Below are 27,885 nucleotides of genomic sequence, written 5' to 3'. Positions count from 1 at the left end.
CTCCCTCCCCCCCGCGGCTGCGGAAAGGAAAGGGCGGGGAAAAGGTTACCCAGCCTCCCTCGCGGCGCCGCTCCCCTTCCCTCCCCGCTGCCCGGCTGCACGCTGTCGCCGCTCCTGCTCGGCTGGCGGGGAAAATGGAGGGGCCCTTGTCCGTGTTCGGGGAACGGACCACCGGCGAGTCCATCCGCTCCCAGAACGGTAAGGGCGAGCCGGGCGGGCGGCGGGGAGGCCCGCCCTGAGGGGGCCGCGGGGCCGCCGCCGCCCGAGGCCTAGGCTGCGGCGCCCGCCGAGCCCCACCCCCACCCCGTGGCGTGGGGTCCCGGCCGGGCCTCCTGCCGGCGCCCTTAGCGGGCCGCGCCGCGCCGCCGAGATGCACAGCCGGGCCCGGGGGAGGGGAGCCGGTCCTTGGCCAGCCCCCGGGCCCGGCCCCGATGTGTCGGTTAAAACGTGGCCTTGATTCTCGGGGAGCTGACCAGGACTCTCGGGGTCCCGCCTCCGTGGGTCGGTGTTATTAGCAGCCAAAACTGAAGATTTCCAAGGCCTATGGAGACCGCCCTGCCCCTTCCCCCTCCCCTGCTGCCAGCTTCCTGCCTCTAATTCCCCAGAAGAGGCGAGCTTGGGGTTAAAAATCAGGCTTGACTTCTAACTCTACAAAAAGCCCGAGAAACTCCCATATCCAGTGCCGTCGTTACATTTGGAAAAAACCGTGAAATGAGAGAGGGATTCCTATAGCCAGATAATGTGATTGTGGACGGGATTTCTCGGTCCCGTGCTTGCCCTTCATTTCTCTTAACTTTGTAAGCTTTTGGTTAAAATTATACAAGCAAGATTAAACTGATATTTTGATTTCTAAGAGTTATGAGAAAGGGAATTGCTTTTTAACTAACTGACTTTGTGTTGATAAAACCTTAATGTATTTTTCTTGCACCTTTTACTTTAAAAGTCCCTTACCGCATACTTCATTTTAGCCAAAATTGTTCAGGGTGGATTTTGTTAGGTTATAAATTATGCCAGAGAATGAGTTGACTAAAAAAATACTTCCCCTCAAAATAAAAATTATCCCCTCTTCTCCTATCCAAAGTTATTGATTCTGTTTCTGTTTTTTAGGTTTTTGCAAGGCAAAAGGTTAAGTGACTTGCCCAAGCTCACACTGCTAAATAATTATTTGCCTGAGACCCTATTTGAACTCGGGTACTCCTGACTCCAGGGTCAGTGCTCTATCCACTTCACCACTTAGCTGCCCCCAATTCTGTATCTTTTCTGTTTGGTTTTTGTTAGTACAAACTAGGGTTCAACTTGGAATGTTGAAATAAAGTACAGAAATGACTAGTATAAAATAAAAAGGCATCAGTGAAACTTCAAAAAAAGGATTTTCAAGATTCAGGATCTAGAAGGAATTGCCAAAGATTAGAGAAGAAAGTGGATTATTATTATTTTTCTTCTATATAAAATTGTTTAAAATAAATAGGGCATATTAACCAAAACTTCAACTAGTAAATATATTTTAATTAACTGAAGATTTAACATTTTTTCTTCAGAGAATAGTTTTTTTTTTAAACAGAAATGTTTATATTTAGGAGGTATAAAAGTGCAATACAATAGGAGCAACAATGGCTAGAGCACTGGCCAAGGAGTCAAGAGGATTTGAGTTCAAATGTGGCCTCAGACACTTAATTACCTAGCTGTGTGGCCTTGGGCAAGCCACTTAATCCCATTGCCTTGCTAAAAACTAAAAAAAAAGTGCATTATAAATGTAAGACTAAATTATAATTAGTAACTACCCACTTGATAGACTACAGGATGGGGGGAACAAGAATTTATTAGGCAGCTACTAAGTGCCAGCATTGTGCTTTGCAAATACACAGCAATTCTAGGAGGTAGGTACACTGTTTATCCCTTTTTACAGTTAAGGAAACTGAGGCCACTTTGCCCAGAGTCACAAAGCTGGGTAGTGTCTTGAGAATGATTTTGAACTTAAGTCTTCTTGACATCAAGTTCAGTATCCTATCCACTAAAACACCAGACTACTTCTAGGAGAAAATTATTATATCCTAATTTCTGCTATATATTCAAGTTTGTGTCTGAGATTATTAATTTTTTCTTTCTCATAAATAAGTATTCTATTCCTTGTGAAAAAGCATGTTGAAGCTACTTTTATGCTGGCAACAAATAGCATTTGAAATAATGAAGGTGTCTTATTTTAATTATTTTATATTTTTACAGTTATGGCTGCAGCTTCCATTGCCAATATTGTAAAAAGTTCTCTTGGTCCAGTTGGCTTGGATAAGATGTTGGTGGATGATATTGGAGTAAGTATATTTTTTTTTATTTTTTTCTTTATTTTTTTTTTGCAAGGCAAATGGGGTTAAGTGGCTTGCCCAAGGCCACACAGCTAGGTAATTATTAAGTGTCTGAGGCCAGATTTGAACTCCGGTACTCCTGACTCCAGGGCCCCAGTGCTTTATTCACTGCGCCACCTAGCTGCCCCTGGAGTAAGTATAGATGTACCTTTTTTTTTTTTTTACAACAACCTAGGGGTTTTAAAGCTGTATTTTGTTGAATAGTTTCTCATGTTGATGCTTTGCTTTTGTTAGTGTACTGAGCAACTGTCTAACATGTATAGGAAATTACTTAAAAATTTTGAAACGTTCTCATGGGAGTATAAAATCCTAATTTATTGCCATGTTTATTGTGCTATTTCCAAAACAGGATGTAACTATTACTAATGATGGGGCAACTATTCTGAAATTGCTAGAGGTAGAGCATCCCGCAGCAAAAGTGCTCTGTGAATTGGCTGATCTGCAAGACAAAGAAGTTGGAGATGGGACCACTTCTGTGGTGGGTAGACACACTAAAAGTATGTTGGACTTGACCAGAAAAATTGCATATTAATTGAATACATCATCTTGATGTATTGTCTGAAATAAAAGTTTAGAGAAGTATTAATTTCATATTACATGATTGAAATGAAAAAAACTAATGTGGGTTAGTTACTGGATCACTGGTCAGAAGTTTTGGTACCAGTTTTCACCTGTGTGCCATTTGAGTCTTTTAGATTTTTGCAAGGCAATGGGGTTAAGTGGCTTGCCCAAGGCCATAGAGCTAGGTAATTAAGTGTCTGATGTCCGAATTTGAACTCAGGTACTCCTGACTTCCAGGGCTGGTGCTCTACTGCTGTGCCACCTAGCCGCCCCATTTGAGTCTTTTTCTTGGATTTTCAAATTCAGTAATTTTATAATTGGATTAGCACACAGCACACAGGAAAACTTTGGGATTCTGATTTATACTCTTCAGGTACCTTTTCTTTTGAGCAAGAGTTCATCAAACTTTGGATAAAACAATTTTAGGTGATTGTAATTTACCTACTTATCTCAGTCCTTTTGTTTCGCAAAATTCTCTTCTATAAAGTATGAGAAGATAGCAAACCCTGAGTTGAAAGCAACAGCTGTCGTGTTAGCAGTTGTCTCAAAAACCAGATCTTCCCATTAGACTACCACTTTTTCACTTCATAGATTCAGTGGCTATGCTTATGGGATAAAATATATAGCTGCTATGGTCTGATGGAGAAAGAGTGACCATGTCTTTTTTCCTATATGAAATGGCAGAACAATCTACCTCTAGATTGTGTTTGAAACTGTCTCTAGTATGTTGTATTTGAAATAAAAACGATGGTTTAGTTAACCACAACTATTGTAATATCTTTGTCAAACTTATAATGGCAGGCAGCCTCCTGGTTGACAGTGAAGAAAGGTTCAAGAATTATCTTCTTTCTTTTGACTTGTACTTTTTAGAATCAGAGATTTAAGAGAGTTATGTTAATGGCTTAGAAGAAAAACTTCCCATGTTTGTGGAACACTGACTGCCCTTTTCCCCTAAGGACTGTAGCAATCATCTATTTTGCCGAAGCGTGAGTGTGTATGAAATAAATATTTCTCCTCTCAACAGGTTATTATTGCAGCAGAACTTCTGAAAAATGCAGATGAATTAGTCAAGCAGAAAATTCACCCCACATCAATTATTGGTGGCTATCGACTTGCTTGCAAGTATGATGCATTCATAAGAAAATTTTGTTAATTGAAATGTTTACTCTTAAATCACTTAATCTCTGTCTGTTTTCTTGTGTATAAAATAGACAAGATAGTCCATATACCACCTTATATTTTGTAGTATTTACCACTTCTCCAGAGGCTTGTTGTGAGGAAGGTACTATATAGAAGAGAGGGAGACACCTAACATTTGTATTAAAAATTTTGAGTTATTTGTTGTCCAGTTAATTTCACTTGATAAGATGAAAAAGTTATGTTTGTAGTTGTCACATTTGAGCAACTCAGAGAAGACCACTTCAGTATCTTCCCATTTGACTACCACTTTTTCACTTCATAGATTTAGTGGCTATGCTTATGGGATAAAATATGGATGCCATGGTCTGATGGAGAAAGAGTGGCCATGTCTTTTTTTCCTGAATGAAATGGCAGAACAATCTAGTCTGTTATATTTGATATAAACATGGTTTAAGTTAACCACAACCACCGTAATGCCCTTATCAAACTTGGTAAGTATTGATTTCCATATTTTTGAAATGTTTCAAATAGGGAAGCAGTTCGATACATCAATGAAAACCTCATCATTAACACAGATGAACTTGGAAAAGATTGTCTCATCAATGCTGCAAAAACATCCATGTCTTCTAAGATCATTGGAATGTATCCTTTTATATTGTTGATTGTAACTTGTGGCTATTTTATCTAAATTAATTGAACCCTTGTAGTATGTTAGTTTTGATCCTTCAATTATATGATCCTAGCATATTGTAGTTATATTTGGAGATATCTGGGTTCAGGAGGTAATTTCCAAGGAAAAGTTCTGCCTTGAAAATGAAGTCTAACTTAGAGCGAGTAGAGTTACTAACACCTTAAGGTTTCTCATCTGGTTGAGGGTTTATTGCTAAATACTTGTGGTGACAAGTGTTCCTGGAATTGTGATTTGCAGGAAAGTGAAATTAGTTGTTGGTAGTTTTCCTAGATTAAGAAAACTAAGAATTTCTTCCTTACCCTTTGAGGCACTTGTAAAGGTCAGGCTGGAGAATTAATATATTAAAAAAATACGAGAGAGTTGTCATAAGATTATATTAACACCTAAAACATAGACAGTAAAGACTCCCAATAGGTCTGGGTATAAATGTGAAACACAATTTTTAAGAGTCTGTTCTTAGATGTGCAGTTTTAGATGAATATGTGGTCCAAATGGGGAGAGCTCATTAATATTCAAATAGGATTTTGCTCACCATAAATTTTGGGTATTACCTGTTGAAATGAGGAAGAATGCTTGTCAGGCTAAAGAAATAGAAAAAAAAGCTTTGCTTAAAAGATGTTTCCAGAGGAGAACTAGAAATGCTAATAATTGCCTGTGAAATGAGTATGGCTCTACTCAAGAAGGCATTTTTATTTATTTAGATTTTTTGCAAGGCAAATGGGGTTAAGTGGCTTGCCCAAGGCCACACAGCTAAGGTAATTATTAAGTGTCCAAGACCAGATTTGAACCCAGGTACTCCTGACTCCAGGGCCAGTGCTTTATTCACAGCGCCACCTAGCCGCCCCAAGAAGGCATTTCTTAAGGGAAAAAAGTATAATGGTAAGGACCCTGAATTTGGAGTCAGAAATTAGAGATTTAATTTTCACTCTTCTGATTGCTAGATTTATTTAATCAGTGGAAATCCTTTTTAATTGATTTATGGGTTAGTGCTTGTTTTTAGAAGTTGGAGAATTTTGGGAAATCTAAACAGCAAAGACTTTTAAAATTTTTTTCTTTAATAGTTACTCCATTGTATTTCTTTTTTTATCCTTGACACTCTTGGCTTAGTGATGGTGACTTCTTTGCTAATATGGTGGTAGATGCAGTACTTGCAGTTAAATATACAGATGTGAAAGGCCAACCTCGGTTTCCTATAAATTCTATTAATGTTTTGAAGGCCCATGGGCGAAGTCAGAAGGAGAGTATGCTTATAAATGGTTATGCATTGAACTGTGTAGTGGCATCACAGGGTAAGTATAATTTAAAGAATTTGGTCTCTAATTTCACGTTTGTCCTCTTTTGTGGGTATCACCAGTCACCCAGGTTTGCCATCTGAGTCTGTTGTTTCTGCTTCTTTAATCACATCTCCCTCCATTCCATGGCTACCACCTGAGTTCAGGCCATTATCAACTCTTTAATTGTTAGCATTCATTCTGCTTCCCTTCAGCACCTCTGCTAAAATGATATTCTGGAAACCTAAGTCTGACTAGGTTTACTTAATTGCTCAAGAAACTAGTGACTTCCTGTTACCTGTATGATAAGAAAGTTGAGGCTCTCTGAAAAATCCTTTGAAGTCTGGTTTCAGAGCACCATGTTGCATTTCTGTGCAATTTTGTAGTACATACATTTTGTTTTTACTTATCTATCTAAATGTTGTTTTACTCCAGAAGATGAAAACTTGAAAGTATTTTTGATTTTGTATCCCCTTTGTCTGACCCATAATAGTTGCTAGATAGATGATTGTTGAATGAATGGTTCATGCAAGAATTGACAATCAATATATCTTATCAGCCACCATCCCCTTTTTTTTTTTTAACATGATCCCAGTGATTCAAACTGTTTTTAATATCCCAAACAGTAATTCAAATCATAGCATATATATAATTTGTCCTTGTATTATTTGCAGGTCACTCTAGATAAGTACAGATAGTAGAAACATACTATATATTTTGCATATATTTTCCCGGTCACTCCTTAGCTATTTTCTCTTTCTATGTTGTAATTTAAGCTGATAATATGTTGGTCATGATTGTTGCATTTACTTTTTTAGAACTGATGGTTGGGAGAATACAAATCAGGAAGTTGATTTTCTTTAACAGTAAAGAGCTTTAATAAATTCTCTTAGAGAACTCTGGATAGAAGCCTAATGTTTTTTAATGTTTCTTTATAATTAATTTTTGAGAAAAATGTAATTTTAAAATTGGAGTTGAAGGGGGTAATAAGTGATAGTTTAGAATAAATATTATTAACATTTTTATTAAACTGATTTTTCATTTTATTTGTAGGTATGCCCAAAAGAATAGTTAATGCAAAAATTGCTTGTCTGGACTTTAGCTTACAGAAAACAAAAATGAAACTTGGTGTACAAGTGGTCATTACTGACCCAGAAAAACTGGATCAGATTAGAAAGAGGTAGGTTGTGTAGGGCTCTCTCTTTCCCTCCATTTCTCCTACTCCCTCCCCCACTAAATTGAACTTAATATTGAGTTTATACAAATTTAACTTTAGAATAGGCTTCAAGGAAATAAGGATTTTTAAATTTATTAAAATTACAAACTGTTTTACATAAATCTTTGGGAAACTAAAAGATTTAGAAGATTTATCTAGTGTACTTTTTTTTGGTTATTACTGAACACTAGACCTTTATTGAGATTGAAATGGTTTTATAGCATATACACATTGTTTTGATGACATTTACTATGTAACAAAAATGTTCATTGTATTTTGTTGTGCTGCAAGTATATTTGTATGCATGATAGTCACAGATAGCAAATATCTAGTTGTAGCTGTCTAAGTTTATATAAAAGCAAGAAGGAAGGTACAGCAAGTGAGACTGTAGAATACCTTAACTGCTAGATCTACTTAAAATTAGTCTTGTTTACTTATTCCCTACTATCATAAGTGCTTGTAAAATGTAAAATTTCTGCCTTAAGCATGTTTTTTTGTTTCATCAAACTTGTCTGGCTAATGTGATTATTAAAGCTCTTGTGAAGAATTATATCGTAACAAAAGAAGTACTTGGGGAAGCAATATCAAACTTGCTGAAATGGCATTGCCTATAAATGTTAAATAGTACACACAGAAAATATTTCATACTTGTATGGACGGACAAAATCACATTGGCATTTGAGGTGTTAGAAATGCTTTCTAAGTCCTTTTTAATTGAAGCAAAGGAAGTTGATTTAGGTAGATATTGTAATCTTAAATGTATAAAAGAGTAATTTTGTTGGGTAATGTTAGAAAATAAGAGTAGCCTGAAATAGTTCTGTTGAAAATTTTATTTCTAAGTACTGTGTGGAGGGAAATTTAGATTAATGGTGGTTATATCTCTTTAGAGAGTCAGATATTACGAAGGAGAGAATTCAAAAAATACTGGTCACTGGTGCCAATGTTATTCTAACCACTGGTGGAATTGATGATATGTGTCTGAAGTACTTTGTTGAATCTTCAACAATAGCAGTGCGAAGAGTTTTAAAAAGGGACCTGAAGCGAATTGCTAAAGCATCTGGAGGTAAGTTTGAATGTGTAGGGTCTAGTTATTTTCTTTGGAATAGCTTAAGATTCAGCTTGGAAAGTGTTAAGTTATAATTTCTTAAATAACTTTAGGGGGGGACGCAAATAACAGCATCTTAATCATCATGTGGTTGGGTCTTCCTTAATATGTCCAGGTGTTTGTGGGGAATCTCATTCCTTAGTCATGTGGTAACAAAACTGATCATCTTTAAATACTCTTCTTTTTGTATGAGAGATCAGGGGAAAATGCTTGTAAAATTCTTATATTTTTTCCCTCAAAAGCAACCATTCTGTCAACCCTGGCTAATTTGGAAGGTGAAGAAAGTTTTGAAGCTTCAATGTTGGGACAAGCCGAAGAGGTAGTACAAGAGAGGATTTGTGATGATGAGCTGATTTTAATCAAAAAGTAAGCCATACTAAAGAATACTGAAGCATTTATAAATTTTTCTTTTTATTCTCATTAGAGTCATATAATTTCCCATTTATTTGCTGCCATTCTTTCAGTAGTATGAGCAGTTATACGCATGGGAGACAGTAAGATTAGACCTGTAATTTAAGATGAAGAATCTTATTTCATCTCTGTTACAGGGTCTATCACATTGTTTTTGTTAATATCCACACACATTTTAGGAGATATTGAGAAGTTGGAGAGCTCCAGAAAGAGGGAGGGATTAGTTTTCTGATAGGTATTAGACTGGGTGTTTTAAAAGTCTGAGTGACTTAACTTTTTTTACATCTAGAGATTTAATATTGAGGCAAAGCGATTTTTATGCTAAATAGCTTCACCTCAGGGAGTTTGAAAATTTTTCAAACTGAGAAGTATTAGCTTTTTAGTCTTTTTTAAGTTCTGGTTTATTCTAAAGAATTGGTTAACCCATCCTGTTTGTTACAGCACTAAAGCTCGGACATCTGCCTCTATTATCTTACGTGGAGCAAATGACTTCATGTGTGATGAGATGGAGCGTTCTTTACACGATGCTCTTTGTGTGGTTAAGAGAGTCCTGGAGTCAAAATCTGTAGTGCCAGGTGGTGGTGCTGTAGAGGCAGCACTGTCCATTTATCTGGAGAACTATGCAACCAGTATGGTAAGCAGAGTGTAGAGACTGGGGAGGATTGGAGGAGGGCAATCTACTCTCATTGCTCAGTAGAGTTTTTAATACTTTTTTCCCTTCAGGGATCACGGGAACAACTTGCTATTGCAGAATTTGCCAGATCTCTTCTCATTATCCCCAACACATTGGCAGTTAATGCTGCCCAAGACTCTACAGATTTGGTTGCCAAGTTAAGAGCTTTTCATAATGAGGCTCAAGTTAACCCAGAACGTAAAAACCTAAAATGGCAAGTATAAATTTTCCTTCTACTTTCCTTTTGACTATACAAAGAGGACAGAATTTTGAGAGTGCTTTTGTCTATAAAGGTTAAAACATATAAAAGAATGTAATCTTTATTATTGAGGAGGCATAGTGTGTTCCAGAAATGTTCATGTGCAAGCAATATGTTTAAAAAACTTTAGTTTGTGAGTTGGGGGAAAGAGGAAATGGATGGTTTTATATTGATAACTTTTTTTTTCACTTGCAGGATTGGTCTTGACTTAGTTAATGGCAAACCTCGAGACAACAGGCAGAGTGGTGTATTTGAACCTACCATGGTTAAAGTTAAGAGCTTGAAATTTGCCACAGAAGCTGCAATTACCATTCTTCGAATCGATGATCTCATTAAATTACACCCAGAAAATAAAGATGATAAAAGAGGAGGAGGAGGAGCAAGTTATGAAGATGCAGTTCACTCTGGGTCTATTGAAGATTGATCTGATTTTCTTTATTTATAACAATGTTACTGATTAGTTTTGTCATTCTGTACCATTGCCTTGCACTTAGTGTACAGACAAAAAATACAACAATGTTGAGTTTTTATAAGGGAGATGAAAGAAAATAAAATCTCTCTCCTCTGCTGTTTTTGGTCCTTGAAGCATGTCTTGTTTTCACAGGTAGTTAAATTATTTTTAAGACAGATTAAAATGTGGTTAATTTTACAATTCAATCACTGGTTGAGACCAAGGTTATGTTTTCACTCTCTTTTAACACACATTGCTATCCCCATCCCTCCTCCAATGCAGAGAGCAGCAACTCCCCGGGTTCCACCAGTTTGCTCCAGTGTATGTAATAGAGTAACAAGAATTCGACACCCTGATGCTCCAATAGGATGCCCCAAAGCAATGGCTCCACCATGAATATTGACCTGAAAAAAAAACCCAAAGCATGATTTAAAATCCCCATATACTGTAAATGAAGATCCATTTCCTTGGGGGATCTAGTATCTAGCTTATTGCTATTAATGGGGTTATCATTACAATTTACTTTTTCCCTCTGAGATCAGCTATTTGTCACCTATGAAGCAAGCAAGGAAATAAGCACATATATAGAGCTTCTATGTGACAGGTAAAGAGCTGTGAGGGCTTATACAAATACTACCATTCATCTGAGCCTGTAAAAATATCAAACAACAAATATACTCACTTTTTCTGGATTTAGTCCAAGTTCCTTTGACACTGCTACAGAAACAGATGCAAAGGCTTCATTGATTTCAAATACATCAACATCCTCTAGTGTCCAGTTTGCTTTGGCAACCTAAAAGGGTAACATTAAATCTCTTGTTGAGTATAATCCTAAGAGAAGGATCCCTTCTCCCTTTTGAAGTTTTTATTTCCATTGGTGACTCTTGTAGTTCTCATATAGCTATAAATTGTAGAAGAGATGTAGCATCAGATTGTTCAGTGGGAGTTTCCTAACCCCGAATCCAGTCCAAAAAGATAAAAGAATGAGTGATTGCATGCATGGCATAATTGAAGGTAGATTAGGAACCAAGAACCAGGTCTGATACTTTAGGTAAGTCAAGTCATCTGTGAGACCCTAATTTTTTCATTTTAAAATGAAATGTTAAAACCATGATCACTCTCCAAGGTCCCTTTCAGCCACAAAATTTTGATTAGATTACTATTTGAAATTCAGTACTTACAGCCTGTTTTATTGCTGGAACTGGTCCAACTCCCATAATGGAAGGTTCAATACCAGCTTGTGACCAGGATACAATCTGGGCTATGGGTGTGAGACCTCGTTTTAATGCTTCTGACTTCTTCATGAGAAGCACAGCTGCAGCTCCATCGTTTATCCCTAATTGACGAGATGGATGTTTTCAAGATATATTTTCAATCCCTGTCAAATCTCTGCCTGCCACCTAATCCTTTATACCTATAACCCACAATAGAATACTATTTGGAATATATAAATAAATCTCACCCTCCCCAGAAAGGCAAAAATTAAATGACCTGGATTAGCAGGGATGCCTACTTGACAACACCATTTTGACATAACTTGGGTGTTCACATAACCCTGACATCCCCATCTAAACGAACACCAAAGCTGAGTGAAATTACAAACTTCAACTGAGAAAAATGAAGTTATAAATGGAAAGAACTAGCACCCACAAACTTGCCAGGCACTTATCCTCAACAACCCTTCCAAGATTATCCATTTTACACTGAGGAAACAGCAAAGAGGCTGCCCATGATCAGCCATTAAGTGAGGGAGGCTTAGTCGAAACTGTTCCTGACTTAAAACCCAGCACTATCCTCTGAATCACTAGGAAAAAACCACAAGGCGCTGCTGGCTGACTTTGGTTAGATTCGAGGGACCCAAGTCAACTTGCTGGTACTTAAGATTGAAGCAATTAAATTTGTTACAAAATACTGATAGCACAAGAGTTACCCCATCAATTGGGAAACAGTTGAGCAAAGATCTATTAAGGTGCTGGAAGATAAGAAGAAGGCATAAAAACATGGGGAGCTCTGCATAAACTTATGGAGAGAAATGAAGATCAGAAGAAAAACAGCCATGCCTAGAACAATGTACATGAAAAAAAAGTTTATCTGAAATAATGGTCACTGAGAAGAGTGAAAAGTCCCTCCTATTAGCAGACACTGCATCACACACATTTCTTGCTTCACTAGAATACAAAAAGGCACCAATAAAAAAAATTACAAGCAACTCAAGTTGCTTTAAGGCTTTTTAGTTTATAAAATGTTCTCTCTTTAATTATCACATGGTAGGTATGACATGTTAACTATCCCCATTTTTAAACTGAGCTTGAAGTGACTGACTCGGAGCTTACATAATAGGTGTTGGCACCAGGATACAAAACTAAGTTTCTGGTGACTCCAAACCACAGCCCCACACAGAAAAAAGGGTCAGAAAAATCAGAGAACTCTGGTTCCTTCCCACCACCCTCACAAAAAACTCACCTGAAGCATTAGCAGCAGTTACTGTTCCTGATCCATCTGTCAGAAAGCAAGGCTTCACTTTGGACAGTGCCTCTAGAGTGCTTCCGTGGCGAGGAAATTCATCTGTTTTAACTTCCACAGGCCCTGAAAAGGGAAAAACAACTCCCTGAGAGTTGTTATTTTACAGATACAGCCCTGAATGCTAGCAGAAACCCCAGATCACACTCCTAGTCAGGAAACCCGTGTCCTTAAGAGTCCATTCTAGAAAGGGCTCCATCTTCTAAGGAAGTGTCTATTTTCTCATCTGAGAAACAGGAAAACTTAAGACAACTTTAGACAATTTGAAGTACTATTAGTAATACTGTCAACAGATACCAATTTAATTCAAAGTAGAAAAGGGATAAAACAAAGGATTGTCATTTTAAACTGAAACAATCACAGATCTCAATCATTTAAATCAACTCAGCATGCACATTTGCATTTTAATTTTGCATGTAATTTTGTATTTTATCTGCTATGAAAAATATACTTTTGGTTTTTTACAAGGCAATGGGGTTAACTGACTTGCCCAAGGTCACAGTCACAGAGTTAGGTAATTATTCAATATCTGAGGCTGAATTTGAACTCAAGTCCTCCAGACACCAAGTCAATGCTCTATCCACTGTGCCAACTTAAAACTAGACTTCTTAAAAAAAAGTTGGTATAAATTTAGAGGATTAGCAAGGAGTATATAACTTTTCCAATGAATTATATTTTAAGGGATATTCCTTTTAGAAAAGTGAGCATTAGATTGATTAGGCTATTGGAAAAATGTCTCATTTAGGTTTATCCCATTTTTGGTGGAGTGGGTAGCTACAAACAGCAGCTCAGGTTTGCTAAGAGGAGGACCGGTCTCCCTATCTTGGCCAGGCAGGAAGTGCCAGATCCCACTACTGACCAGCATGGAAGCATGGAGCTGCTCCATCTTTCCATCCTGAGTTAGTTCAACCCTCCTTATGTGGCCTGCAGGTCCCCTCAGGCTCAGCCTTCTGCTCCCCTCCCTCATTTTTGTCCTGCAACAAGGGAGGACTCCAAGACAGGACCTTTTCATGGTGCAAGCTGAAGGCTCTGGCCAAACATTTCCAACAGCCTAGGCTTCAAACTGCCAGTGAACTAATCTGAAAGTTACTGAAAATGAGAGTTGAATTTCATCTTAGAATGCACTAAGGAAATCTGTGTGAGAGCGAGCAAATCACACTTTCTCTGGGCCCATTTTCTTACCCAATAAAAACAGAGAAACTTAGACAAGGTATCTAAACTCCCTTATGACTGAATCTAAGGTGCTATAACAAAGGCCAATGAAAATAGTATGATCCCCAATGGATTTGCAGTCTTCACTTCAACTGCAAATAAAGAATTTTTATAGTGAAACTACAGAATATAATTCTTCATAATCCAATCTGAAATTCTTGTAAAAAACCTTTGCCTTTTCCTAATCAAAAAGAACACGAATACTAATACTCAATAAGCACTGAGATAAAAATATTAAATTATGTTTCACTATGCTGAAGGGGCAATAAAACTGTGCATACCCTTTGATCTAGTAAAACTACTACTAAATCCATAGCTCAAAGAGATTATAAAAAAGGGGAAAAGACCTACATGTAAAAAATATTTATGGCAACTTTTGTAGTGGTAAAGAATTGGAAATTGAAGGGATACCCATTACTTGGGGAATGGTTAAATAAATTGTAGCACATGAATGTGATGGAGTAAGAAATCATGAGCAGATTTTAGAAAAACCCAGAAAGATTATATGAACTGATGCTGAATAAAATGAGTTGAACCCAAAGAACATTGTACACATCAACAGCCACATTGTGAGATGATGAACTCAGCAGTTCAGAGATCAAGGACAAGTCTGAGGGAACTGTTATGAAAAGGCCAATCCACATGTCAAAGAAAAAACTATGAAACCCAAATGCTGAGCAAATATATTATGTTCACTTTTAAAAACATTAAGTTTTTTCTTTCTCATGTTTTTGCCCCTTAGTTCCTTTTTTTAATTGATTTTTTTAAGTTTTTTTTTTTTGGCAAGGCAATAGGTTTAAGTGACTTATTTAAGTGAATTATTAAGTGTCTGAGACCGGATTTGAACCCAGGTACTCCTGACTCCAGGGCCAGTGCTCTATCCACTATACCAACTAGCCGCCCCTTAGTTTTTATTTTTATTTTTTTGGATTTACATTGGTTATATTTATTGTAGTTTTACTCTTCATTCTTAATAAGCAGTTGAATTAGATGTTGTGTACTTTTAGGTTTTTGTTTATATAAGCCCAATATCAAATTTCTGTCATCCTAAATCAACATTTACCAAGGCAGATTTCTCCTTCAGAATTTCTTCTGAAATTCTGCTAATAAATTCCAATTACAATAGGATGTAAAGATGCCTAGATATAACTTAGCTTCTAATATTTACATATTGCTTATGATGATCTTGATGATGGAGATAAAAATCTCAAAACAAAACATTTACAGCTTCTGTTTGCAATCTGGTCAAGCATTATACCAAAGTATAAAGCATTAAACTAGTTAAAACAAACATTAAACTAGTTAGTCTAAGAGTAACAAAATAAAACCTTAAATTAGTGGCTCTCATCCTACATTCACTGTACATAAAGAACCCTTGTTTAAATATGGTCAAATTAGTCTAATAGAGAAAAATTTAAGAATTAGGTGGCTGTCACCTGCATTTACTGTATATAATAAAGAATCCCTCCCCCTTTTTCTTCCCCAGTGTTTCCAACCAAGCAGTCCTCAAATAATATTGGGGTTCCTGTTACAGTGAATGGAGAGAACCAGAGGTAGGTTTTGACTATCATTTTTTAAATAACAGTATAATGGCAAAACAAAGGAATTCAATCTAAAACCCTAAACCCTCAAGAGATTTGGGATTATTTGTAAACTGAAAATAAAATGTCTTCCTAAAGAATGGGGATTTTTAATTTACCCTTGGCATACCACATGTAATCAGAATTATTTCTTAAATACAGACAACACCTAGGCAAATACAGCAAAATCATCACCAACAAATCCCAATTTGACAAACAACCAGACCAAAATCATCAACATATTAAAGTTTTCTGATGGTGAAGTCAGTACAAAACTTTAATTTTAGAACTTAACAATTATAAATGCTTGTGTACATTTAGTCAATCAACAATCAAACCTTAGTCTAAGCCACTGCAAAAACACATTGAAACAAAAAGTACAAGTCATGAAAAATACTTGGGGCTTCTTTATCATAAGGAAATAATTAAGATATTGGAACTATTTTGTACACTGAACACCATAAATTGAAAAGTCAGCATTTTATATTACTGATTTTATTAACTTTTTAAAACACAACTATAGTTGAATATTACAACAAAAACAATAGCTAGTAGCGTGTGTTAAAATGATTGTAGTCCTTCACTCATTTCACTATTGCATACAAAAGCCAGTATTACAATGAAACATATTCACTGGCCCCCCATTAAGAGGTTTGACACTGAACCCCACCTCTGGGATGATGTTCATCATCCTCATAAGCTTCTCCATTGTAATGGCGTCTTCTTTCTTGTGATGGGTCAAAGTCCACCAGTTCTACCTGATCCATATCTTCAGTCTCCTCTACTTCCTTTCTTTCAGGCAGCAATTTTTCCAACAAAGATAGCTTATCTGATGAAAGAAAGCCATTCTCTGGAAAGTTTACCTTGAATTCAATTATTAAAATTCCTTTCTCATAAGGTCAGCGATAAATTGGCATACCTTCATTCAGCACACATTTGATATCTCCACGTTTAACAATCTGACCAGGATGGGAAGTAATGACTATAGTTCTATTATCCAGAGTGGTTATTGGTTTTTGAAAGCCACACAATGCTTCAACCAACTGAATATCCATACATGTGAAAAGGTCCTCACCTTGTAGTATAAATACAGCATTGTCCTTCTGATCCAAAACAATGATAATATCTCCAGGCTCAAGTCCTGGCTCCTGGTCACCTTCAACACGGAATGTTATCTTCTGACCATCTTTCATCCCCTTGTCAATATGAACCTCTAAAATCTTCTTCTCTCTAACAATTTTCCTTCCATTTCAGCTTTTCTATCTTTAAGGCTGATTCGTTCCCCATGTCCTTGGCATTCCATGCAAACTGATTGAATTTGCTGAACCATTCCAGGTCCTATCTGATGAATTCTTATTTGCAATCCAGTATCTCTACAATTGGGACAGCATTCCACAGCTCCTTTCTTACCACCCCGTCCTTCACATTTATCACAAATTACATTCTTTTGCAAAGCCAGTTTTCTTGTTGCTCCATTATATAAATCTTCTAAAGTCACCGACAACTGATGAACATTTTTACCTCTTCATTCCCTTTGCATTCTTCCTCCTCCTCCTCTTCCTCCAAAAAACATGTCAAAGATATCCATTGGAGAACCAAAGCCACCACCAGAACCACCTTCTTTGATGGCTTGTTCTCCACCTTTGTCATATAAATCTCTTTTCTTTGCATCAGAAAGCACTTTCTAAGCTTGAGAAATCTGTTTGAACTTTTCTCCTTCATTTGGATTCTTATCCGGGTGATATTTCAAGGCTAGTTTTCTATATGCCTTTTTAAGTTCCTCTTGGGAAGCATTGGGTTTGACACCCAAAACATCATAGTAAGTTGTTTCCTTCACCATTTTTTATAGCCAGGGTGTCACAATGGCCGTGTCTGGAGAGCTGGTTAGGAGGCAGGAGAGCAGAGCAGAACCAAGAGGAGGCTGGGGGCGCGGGCATGGGGCGCGGAGCTCTGGCAGCAGCAGCTGCTGCCCTCCACCCCTCGCCGAGTTTTCTAGAAAGTTCCCTAGTTTTTATTTTTTAAAAAAATTTTTATTATTATAAAACGCGTCTAATAGAGGAAATAGGAATGATACAGGGGGAAATTTAGATGACATAAAAACAAAAAGCTATTAATAAAAATGTATTTTAAAAAATTCCAGTATGTCTTTGTTACAGATTTTCTCCTTATAGTTAAATATTCTTTCCACTGTTTTATGTACTGCCATCCACACCTACCTTTTCTAGAAGGCACAGAAACAGGTACAATTTCTTTGTCAAAATAGCCTGCTTTCTGAGCATTCTCTGTCCTGTGCTGGGACAAGAGAGCATATCCATCTTGCTCTTCTTTACTGACTTTCCATTTTTGCGCCACATTTTCGGCTGTTGGGGGGAGAATAAGACAACAAAACATATTGGCACATATGTGACTGGATTCTAAAAGCAATATCTTCTACTAAAAACAAATATTTAACATCTCCATTTACATAGTTTAAATCATTTAGTCAATAAATGAGCTAAATCAATGTTCTAGATTGTTCTTAAGCAGACATTGTGGCTGGAACTTGGGATGTGACTTTTAAGAAACTATTTTCTTCCCACATAATTTATATCACCTCCAAAAAAAAAATGAAAAATAGATAATGTTGGGAACATGTAGAAGGCACACACGTGATGTGCAATTGGAGAATCCACTTGGATTGAGGTCAAAGGTATATAATAGCACAAAGACATATAATAAAGCTAAGCAGCAACATTTAATTTAGTCTACTGAGTTCTGTGTAGCCCAGTAGAGACCAAAGTCCCAGCTCATTAGAAAAGGACACATCCTCCTCTCTTGGTGAGATACTGTCATTCTTTCCCTTCTACTATTCCCACCCCACCCCCCACCCCACCTCTATAACCATCACTAACCCCAAAGTAACCAGACATGTTTAATTCAGTGTGAATTAAGGTCAACCTTTCCAGCTTGGAACAATTACAGCAAAAATGAAAACTTGCTATAACTTAAGAATCCTCCTATAAAAAGGGAATTAAATATTCAGGGACTTGAAATCCATACCAATTTAACATAGTTTTGAGAAGGTAGAAGGGTTTCCCCAAAAGGTCTGATTAACTTCATCGGGCTAATAAACAGAAAGAAGCAAAGAAAGTAAGGTGAAGGGTAGAGATTGCCCAATAGAGGCACTACCTTACTGAACTAAGGTAAATCTTGATAGTTCCCTAGGTCTCAGTTTCCTCATTTATAAAATGAGGGGAGTTGACCATTATTTTTTTTTTTAGGTTTTTGCAAGGCAAAGTGGCTTGCCCAAGGCCACACAGCTGGGTAATTATTAAGTGTCTGAGGCCGGATTTGAACTCAGGTACTCCTGACTCCAGGGCCAGTGCTCTATCCACTGTGCCACCTAGCCACCCCTGACCATTATTTGTTAAAATTGCTTCTACCTCCAATTCTCTACAATGATATAGGGACATAATTGTAATTGATACACAATAATCATACCTTTCTATAATTTTTTAACCAAAAAATATTTTACTACCTTACCTGTAATACCCATGTGATAGTTGTGGAATGCATCTGTAAGACCATCATAGATCACACAATCCTTCAAAGGGGTCTCACCCATTTTCAATCCTGTTCTCAAGTGAACAAAATGAGGAGCCTAGGAACAGGAAACACACCATTGATTTAGACAGAGATAAGTGAGACCAGCTAGGTCTTATCCTCAGGGTGCTAGGCAAACAAATATTAAACAGGTTTGCTTTTTTGAATCTTTGATAAGAGCAGCAGAAGAGGCAGTCCAAGAAAGAACCCGAGGGGATGAGCTGGTCTTACCAAAACTGCAAGTGATTCAGCAGCTAGCCCAGTTTGGGATAAGTGCAGAGAGAATAGTGTGTGAAGTAAGGATGTGGTTACAGCAGTGAATCTAATAGCTACAATAATCTCATAGTAGTGATGAGCATAAATGAGATTTCAATGTATCTATAACAATAATGAGACACTAAAATATGTGATTTCTATTAGTGAATAATATGTTGCTAATGCTACTGTGGTTTATTGCCTACATCCATAACTGAAGAAAATTTTAATTTGAAGTGAGTGAAAATAAATGTGTTGGTTTGTTTGCTTTTTTCCCCCTCCACCCAAGCCACAGACTCCTTGGTCTATAGGTTGTTCATTTTACGTCTGTGAATGTCATAATCTAATTCCTGTATATGAGCTTAGGCCAAACTTTTAATAAATATTTTATTTGTTTTCCAATTACATACAATAATAGTTTCTACCTATTGTTTTTTGGTAATATTTTGAACTTTACACTCCCCACCCCCTACCACCAGAAGGTAATCTTTACATTGTTTCCAGACCAAACTCTTAGCAGTTACTGACCTCTCCTAAAAGGCTCTGCCAAACTGCAGGGCAAGATGCTACCAGCATGAAGATATATAAAAAGGTTTTTCTGGAAGATAGTGCAATTCATGGGAAATAATACTCCTTAATTTGGCCCTCACAGTGGATAAGACCTTCAGTAAACATTCATGTCTCTGGTTTATGTTTCCTCTGGCTCTTAGGACTGGAGAGTGACTGAACTCAAAAGATTCTGAAATAGGTATGAGAGACCCCTTGTTGAGAAAATTCCTTAAGTGGCATTTTAATCTAATAAATCAAATGATAATCTACATTCAATAAACAAAAGTAGTTTTTCTTTTACAACATAACTAGTTTGAAATTGATTGATGTTTGTTCTTCATTCTCAAAGAAGACCATGACATCAGAGACGTGATGCCATGACAAGCACCTGAATTGGATTGGGGGGGGGGGGCACTGTGCTAAGTTACCAGCTTCACTTTCTCCTCCAGAGCCACTTGGGTCCAGTGGCCAGATATGAATCAGGCCAACAGAAGATGTGAAGCAATCAGGGTTAAGTGACTTGCCCAAGGTCACACAACTAGTCAAGTGTTTGAGGCTGGATTTGAACACCCGTCCTTCTGACTCCAAGGCCAGTGATCTATCCATTGTGCCACCAGCTGCCCCCAGTATGAAATAAGTTTTATAAGAGCACACATTTATGATCAATATTAAGATAAGAATTTTTTTGCCTTCTCAAGGAAGGGGATGGGACTGATGGGAAGGAGAGGGAATTTATTTTTACATTTTGGGGTGGGGGTGAGGCAGGTGGAATTAGTGATTTGTCCAGCTAGGAAGGGTAAAATGCGAGGGCAGATTTGAATTCAAGTGCTCCTGACTCCAGGGCTGGTGTTCTATTCACTACACAATGCAGCTGCCTGCCTGTCTGTCTGTCTCTCTCTCTCTCTAAGTTTTCTTTAAAAAAAAAATTTAGGGAGCGGCTAGGTGGTGCTGTGGATAGAGCACCGGTCCTGGAGTCAGGAGTACCTGAGTTCAAATCCAGCCTCAGACACTTCATAATGACCTAGCTGTGTGGCCTTGGGCAAGCCACTTAACCCAATTAAAACTTAAATACAAAATAAGAAAAAAAAGTCACATGCACAGGAAACATGAGAGAATTCATAATATAAAGTAATAACTTTTCATTTCAAGAAAGTCTACATAATAAATTCTACATATTGTATTCAAAACAGTCTATCTTTCTTACAGATTTTCTTCTAATCTCTGCTGTCATTGTTATTTTTTCCCTTCCCACTAAGGCTATATTTAAGCATGTATATATACAAATTCATACACACACACACACACACATACACACCATATTCCCTCTCTAACCTATTCCTAATGAGTAAGCATCCCATCTAATCCCTCTGTATCAATTGTTCCTCTAACACCTTATTTGCACAATAACTTTCGTATCTTTTCTACACCAGTTTATACTTTTCAGAATTCCGTTCTACTCAACACTACCCAATCTTTCCTTCCAACTACCCAATTACTAATGACAATCTTAGACATATAGTTTACATTTCCAATAGTAAAAATTTATTCTTATTGAATCCCTTGTAATTAGTCTTTGATGTTTATCTTCTAATTTTCTTGGATCGTTTCTATTAATTTCAGGGCTTTTTGCAACAAAATCCTGAAAGTGAAAAGTTGTCAAATATCACTTTTTTTTCCATTCAGGATTATGCTTAACTTTGCTGGTATATTTTCAGTAGCAACTCCAGTTCTTTTGCTCTTCAATATGTAGTCTTCCTAGACCTGCCAGTCTTTTAATGTAGACACTGCTAGGTCTCATGGAATTCTAATTTGGTTCTACCATATTTAAATTGTTTTTTTTCTCTTGTTGCTTTTAATATTTCCTTCTTAACCTGGGGGTTTTGGAATTTAGCTATGATATTCCTGGTGGGTGAATTTTTCCTATTTCTATTTTCCCTTCTTGTTCTAACACTTCAGGACAATTTTTTAAAATCATCTCTTGTATTATTGTATCAAGATTCTTTTTTTTAATCAGTTTTCAGCGAGTTGGATTATTCTTGTCTTCTCTTCTTGAGCTATACTATAGATTGGTTGTTTTTCTTATGAGGTGCTTTACATTCTCTTCTATTTTTTTATTCTTTATATTTTATTTATTATTTCTTGGTCTCTAATAACTTCATTGACCTCCCCTTGTCCAATTCTAATTCTGAGTCATTTCCCCCCCTTAAGATTCTAGGTCTCCTATTTCAGTTGGTTAAACTGCATTATCTTGTTTTTCTTAAGTTGTTCTTATTAATATTACTTTTTTTTAGTGTTCCTCAATCCTTTTTATTTGATTTCCAAAGTATTTTTTAAATTCTTCTATGAATTCTTTTTGAGTTGGTAGCCATTGAACATTACTTTTTGGGGTAAGAGAAGCTTTTTTTGCTTCTATATCTTCCTCTGAAAATGAGCCCCAGTCTTCTACTATTTTCACAGTAACTGTCTATGGTTAGATTCTTTCTTTTTTTTTGTCTGATCATTTAAAAAAATCTTTATTTCTTATTTTGAGCAGCTTACTGTTATATTCACCTCTAGTCCTGGAGTATGGGGATGAGCCTCTAGCCTCAAGAACTTTGTCCAACTTCTGCTCTCCTTTCCCCCTCCAAGTCACAGCTGGGGCTACTCAACACACTGTGATGGAAATTATCTTCCTCTGAGAACCTTCAGTTCTCCCTCTGGCTTGGATCCAAGACCTAGAACTCAGTTTTGCTGAGGTGTGCCCCAGCCACTGCTTCTCCCTGAGTGGGTGCTGGTTCTGTCTTGGCCAGGACCACATCTCTTGTCACAAAACCAGGGCTGGTCTTCCTTATCCTTATCCTTCCCCCAAGGTCATAAAAAGCAGTAAACTGGAAGGGCTGAGATATACAAATACATTTCACACCATTTGAGAAAGTGCTAAACATTAAGATAAAGGAAATACTACTATCGCTTTTCTTCTTGCAGTATTCCAGTGAGTCAATCTTCTTTCCAAAAAGAAAGGAAGTCACAAATGTGTGTGTGTGTGTGTGTGTGTGTGTGTGTGTGTGTGGTGATGCCAAGTACTCTTAAGTATCTCAGATTCCCGCCTACCATTGGAGAAAAGTAATCTGCTCATTTTTATTCACATCAAGATTGTTTGGGACTAATGTGTTACTTTGTGTTATATTTTAAAGAGAATTTTAGAAAGAAAATATTTTTTAACGCAAAAGAATGAATCCCTAAGGGGATATAGATATGAATATACAATATATATATCTATATCTATATATCTTCTTGACTTTCAGTTCAAGACAATGCTGCTCAAAAAATAAACAAATGGGTTGAATTATTAGGGGTCATGGAGGCCATACCTTGCTCATGCTCTCCATGCCTCCAGCTACAACGATGCTAGACTCTCCCATTCCAAGTGACTGGGCCCCGAGGCACACAGCTTTGAGGCCTGATCCACAGATCATCTGACAGCTCCACGCAGGCACGGTATAGGGGATTCCAGCCCCCACACTGGCCTGTCGAACAGGATTCTGACCACACCCTAAAGGAAGGAGGGATTGCCAGAGTTAAGAGAAAGAACCTAAAAGAGTGGCAAGATCTCCTGGGGATTACTGAAGTCAAGTTTGGACCTGAGGTGAGCAGAGGACAGTGATACCAGGAGCAGAAGCAGAAATGAATGGGAAGTTCTCAGATTGATCAGAGGTCTCAGGAAAAGTGTGACTAAGAGAGAGCCAGGAAGACCTGGGTTTAAGTCTGATATATACTGGCATAAGTAAGTCACTGTTCTAGGCATCCTCTGTGTTCTGAATTGCTGAGAAGGGACTCACAGGTCTAGTTCCCATCTTATTCCTGTTTGATTCATTCAACTATGGAAAAACTAACAGACAAAGAGAAATGGAAGAAAATAAGATAGTTGGTTATGATCATACTTTAGGCTGTACTTCTTTTCTCTTTAAGCCTATCATAGCTCCATGGCACATTAATTAAACAGGAGTTTAAGGCCTGGAGTCAACCAGCCCCAAGTTCAAGCCTAGACTCAAATATGTACTAGCTGTATACCTTGGGCAAGTCACTTAACCATTGCCCGCTTCAGTTTCTTCATCTGTAAAATGGGAATAACCACTTGCTTTCCTTGTAAGGATCAAATGAGATTTTTTTATAGCAATGTGGTCTAGTACACAAGAGGCTTTGTTTTCTTTCTTCCTTCTCCAAGATAAGAATAACATGGTGATATCAAGTACTCTTATGTATCACTGGAGAAAAGTAATTTGCTCATTTTATTCACATCAAGATGTTTGGGACTAATGTATTACCTTGTATTATATTTTAAAGAGAATTCTAGAAAGAAAATATTTTTAACACAAAAGAATGGATACTCAATGGAAAAATTCAAGCATCTGTAAAGAGAGATAAAAGGGGCTTCTGTACATTAATGGGAGAGGAGTTATCAGGAAATCTGCTATCATTCAGAGAAGGCTTCCTGAAAGTCCAGATCATTAAAGTAGAATGTACAAGAACAGGTAGGTCCTGAAAGGCCAAAATCTCTAAACAAATCTAAATTCCTGAAATTTGGGTGATCTTACCTGTTGACAAAACATGCCCAAAAATGACCTCGGAAACTTCGGAGGCATTAACACCAGCCCTTTTAAGGACTTCTTTAATGACAGTGGAGCCCAGCTCATGGACAGGAACAGTAGATAAAGCACCATTAAAGGATCCTAAAAGAAAATATTAAAAATGTTAATTCTGAAACCCAAATTGAACTCCTTGGAAGGTAGCCAGTGGTTTTGGGGAACCACTACCAAGCTTCTGCCATCTCCTTTCAACCCCAGTTCCTCTACTGTTGAAATGTCTAATTATTAAGCGTTAGACATTAGATTAGGTTAGGTATTAACGAAGGAAGATAGTTCTCTTTTAAATCTGGTCCTCTTTGGCATTTGTGATTCAGGGCTTTTGGTTCACTGATAGTGGATTCAATAACAGATAACGATGCTAATGAACCTGTAAAAATCATAGTGCTTAACTCCTAAAACATCAGAATTCTACTTATGAACCAAACACTAGAAGCTGAAAATGTGGATCGTCCAATTTTCAAATCCTGCCTCCAATAACTATGTGACCCTGGTCAGGTTGCTTAATCTCAGTGCCTCGGTTTCCTCATCTATTAATGGCCTCTAAGGTCACTATTAGACTCATTCTAACTGGAAGACCTTAAATTTTCAGTGTAAACCTTTACAAATCAGTGACTAGCAACTTCTACAATCAGGGCTGATTTATCTTTCCCCTAGTGCCTGGGCTTAAGTGTTGATAAAGCAAATTCAAGTGTGTGTCCGTACATTTCCCCTCTCCCCCTCTCAAAGTCTGGTTAATATTTGTTTCCAAGTATAATCCGATGAACCCTCCATTCGTTTCTCAATTAATGAATGCCACCCTTGTTTGCCTAGAATGAACTTCAACCTTGTTTGACTTTAGGCATATACCAAATGTCTGCGTACACCAAAATAAAACTATAATCCAAGAACTCTTCATTTATTTCTCGATGAATGAATGTCACCCTTGTTTGCCTAGAATGAACCTTTGTTTGACTTTAGGCATATACCAAAATAAAGCTATAATCCAAGAACTTTTCATTACTATTCCAATTACTGGACTACAGCCTTGCTTGCCTGCATATGCTAAAACTAGAATCCCACGAACTCTCTATTCCTTTCCCAATGAGCGGACTACACCCCTGCGTGCCTATATATCATGATAAAAACAGACTCAGATGGACCCTCCATTTACTTCTCAATGAATGAATGTCCCCCTTGTTTGCCTAGAATGAACCTTTGTTTGACTTTAGGCATAGGCCAAAACAAAGCCAGCGTCCGAGATCCTTCATTAATATTCCAACTGCCTCGGCATCATGCTGCAACTAGAATCCCACGGGCCCTCTATTCCTTGCCCCCTGCTTGCGCATATCACGATAAAAACAGAATTCGATGAAGCCTCCGTCTGTTTCTCAATTACCCGCCGGCACGCTGGGTGGCCAGCCAGGGCTGCACCCGCCTGCACAGGCCAAGACAAAAGGATGACCCAAGCCCTAGGTGAGTATCCGGAGCGGCGCGGCCCGGCCCGGGCCCGGCACCGGCACCGGCACCGGCCCCGGCCCCGGCCCGCCAACCCGGGATCCCGACCGGCCCCCCCCCCCCACCGCCGCCGCCTTCGTGCCCGACAACCGCTGGGCGCTCATTGGACAGACCTCCGGACCCCCCCACGCGGGAGCAGCCCGACCCCCGAAAACAAGGGACCGGCGTGGCTCTACCGGGCGCCGGCCAATGGGAGGCCTTCCCGGGAGCGCGCCGCCGCGCCGGCCAATGGCGGGCGCGGCGTCCGCGGTGGTCCTACCCCCGCGAGCCAATCAGCGCCGGAGGAGCCGGAGTGGGCCGGGGGCCGGCCCCGGAGTCTCCCCGCCCCGGCGGCGGCCCGGCGCGGAGCCCCGGCGCGAGGCGGCTGCTCACCTATCGCCGTGCGGACCGCGGACACGAAGACCACGGGGTCGGAGCCCGCGCTCATCCTGGCGGCGGGGGGCGGCGGCGGCGGGGGCGGCGGGCCGGGAGCGTCCGTCCGAGGCTGAGCCGGCGCTGCTCGCTGCCGGGAGGAGGGGTCCTATAGCGGCCAGGGAGACCCCTCCTCCCGCCGTCCCCGCCTCTTCCTCCTCGGCCCCCCCCCGGGCCCCTGCGCACTTCCTGGTGGGCGGGGCCGCCCCCGCAGGCCCCGCCCCCTCCTCTCCCCCAGCCTCTGCCCAGGGCCAGGGGCGCCAATCTGCACCCGCGGCCGGGCAAGGCCGGGGCGGGCACACGCGGGAGACCGTGCCAGGACGGGGCTGCTGGTCACACACGCGGAGCCATGCAAGTCTGGGACCAGTTACACGTGAGAGACCATGCAGAACATGAGACAATGCGGTACCAGTTACACATATGAAACCATGCAAACCGCGAGGGACTGTGGTTCCAGTTACACACATGAAACCATGCAAACCACGAGGGACTATGGTACCAGTTACACACATCAAACCATGCAAGCCATGACAGGCTATGGTACCAGTTACACACATCAAACCATGACAGACTATGGTACCAGTTACACACATCAAACCATGCAAACCATGACAGACTATGGTACCAGTTACACACATCAAACCATGCAAGCCATGACAGGCTATGGTACCAGTTACACACATCAAACCATGACAGACTATGGTACCAGTTACACACATCAAACCATGCAAACCATGACAGACTATGGTACCAGTTACACACATCAAACCATACAAGCCATGACAGGCTATGGTACCAGTTACACACATCAAACCATGACAGACTATGGTACCAGTTACACACATCAAACCATGCAAACCATGACAGACTATGGTACCAGTTATACACATCAAACCATGCAAATACACACATGAAACCATGACAGACTATGGTACCAGTTGCACACATGAAACCATGCAAATATAGTACCAGTTATACACATGAGACCATGCAGACCATGAGAGAATACGGTACTAGTTACACACATGAAACCATGCAAATACACACATGCAAACATGAGAGAATATGGTACTAGTTAAACACATGAAACCATGCAAATATAGTACCAGTTATACACATGAGACCATGCAAATATGGTACCACTTATACACATGAAACCATGAAGACTATGACAGAATATGGTACCAGTTACACACATGAAACCATGAGAGAATACGGTACTAGTTATACACATGAAACCATGCAAATATGGTATCAGTTATATACATGAGACCATGCAGAGCATGAGAGAATATGGTACCAGTTACACACATGAGACCATGAAAAACATGAGACTACAGTACCAGTTACACATATCAAATCATGTAAAACATGAGACACAACACAGTACCCATTACACATATGAAACCATGCAAAATATATGAGATAAAATATGGTACCAGTTACACACATGAAACCATGTGGAACAAGAGCAAATACAGTACCAGTTATACATAAAACCATGCAAAACAAAAGACAC

The 27,885-nt window shown here is 38.8% G+C and overlaps 2 protein-coding genes, 3 non-coding genes and 1 pseudogene across 5 annotated transcripts; 4 read left to right on the top strand and 2 right to left on the bottom strand.

The window, feature by feature from the left end:
• The first annotated feature begins 22 nt into the window (after nt 1–22).
• Nucleotides 23–10,259, top strand: TCP1 (t-complex 1). The gene is made up of 12 exons (XM_074187962.1): nt 23–198; nt 2,224–2,309; nt 2,710–2,838; nt 3,946–4,043; nt 4,593–4,703; nt 5,860–6,041; nt 7,077–7,203; nt 8,127–8,302; nt 8,587–8,710; nt 9,197–9,389; nt 9,479–9,642; nt 9,883–10,259. Exons 1-12 carry the CDS (start codon nt 135–137, stop codon nt 10,109–10,111), a joined length of 1,683 nt encoding a protein of 560 aa, XP_074044063.1. The 5' UTR covers nt 23–134; the 3' UTR covers nt 10,112–10,259.
• LOC141490333 (small nucleolar RNA SNORA29) lies at nt 3,479–3,616 on the top strand. The gene has a single exon (XR_012469171.1). It is a non-coding gene; the product is annotated as a small nucleolar RNA SNORA29 (small nucleolar RNA).
• On the top strand, nt 4,350–4,486 carry LOC141490332 (small nucleolar RNA SNORA29). The gene has a single exon (XR_012469170.1). It is a non-coding gene; the product is annotated as a small nucleolar RNA SNORA29 (small nucleolar RNA).
• LOC141490327 (small nucleolar RNA SNORA20) lies at nt 8,779–8,906 on the top strand. Its single transcript, XR_012469166.1, has one exon. It is a non-coding gene; the product is annotated as a small nucleolar RNA SNORA20 (small nucleolar RNA).
• On the bottom strand, nt 10,097–26,514 carry ACAT2 (acetyl-CoA acetyltransferase 2). Its single transcript, XM_074187963.1, has 9 exons — nt 26,328–26,514; nt 24,411–24,545; nt 23,187–23,368; nt 18,973–19,090; nt 17,667–17,810; nt 12,602–12,724; nt 11,320–11,474; nt 10,821–10,931; nt 10,097–10,542 (listed from the first exon to the last, which is right to left on the bottom strand). Exons 1-9 carry the CDS (start codon nt 26,380–26,382, stop codon nt 10,372–10,374), a joined length of 1,194 nt encoding a protein of 397 aa, XP_074044064.1. The 5' UTR covers nt 26,383–26,514; the 3' UTR covers nt 10,097–10,371.
• Nucleotides 15,930–17,340, bottom strand: LOC141488144 (dnaJ homolog subfamily A member 1 pseudogene; annotated as a pseudogene).
• Nucleotides 26,515–27,885: the final 1,371 nt, after the last annotated feature.

The sequence above is a fragment of the Macrotis lagotis genome, chromosome 5 (assembly GCF_037893015.1).
Source record: "Macrotis lagotis isolate mMagLag1 chromosome 5, bilby.v1.9.chrom.fasta, whole genome shotgun sequence".
NCBI lineage: Eukaryota > Metazoa > Chordata > Mammalia > Peramelemorphia > Peramelidae > Macrotis > Macrotis lagotis.
Note: the sequence above shows the minus strand (reverse complement) of the source record. Positions and strands in the feature narration are given on the sequence as shown.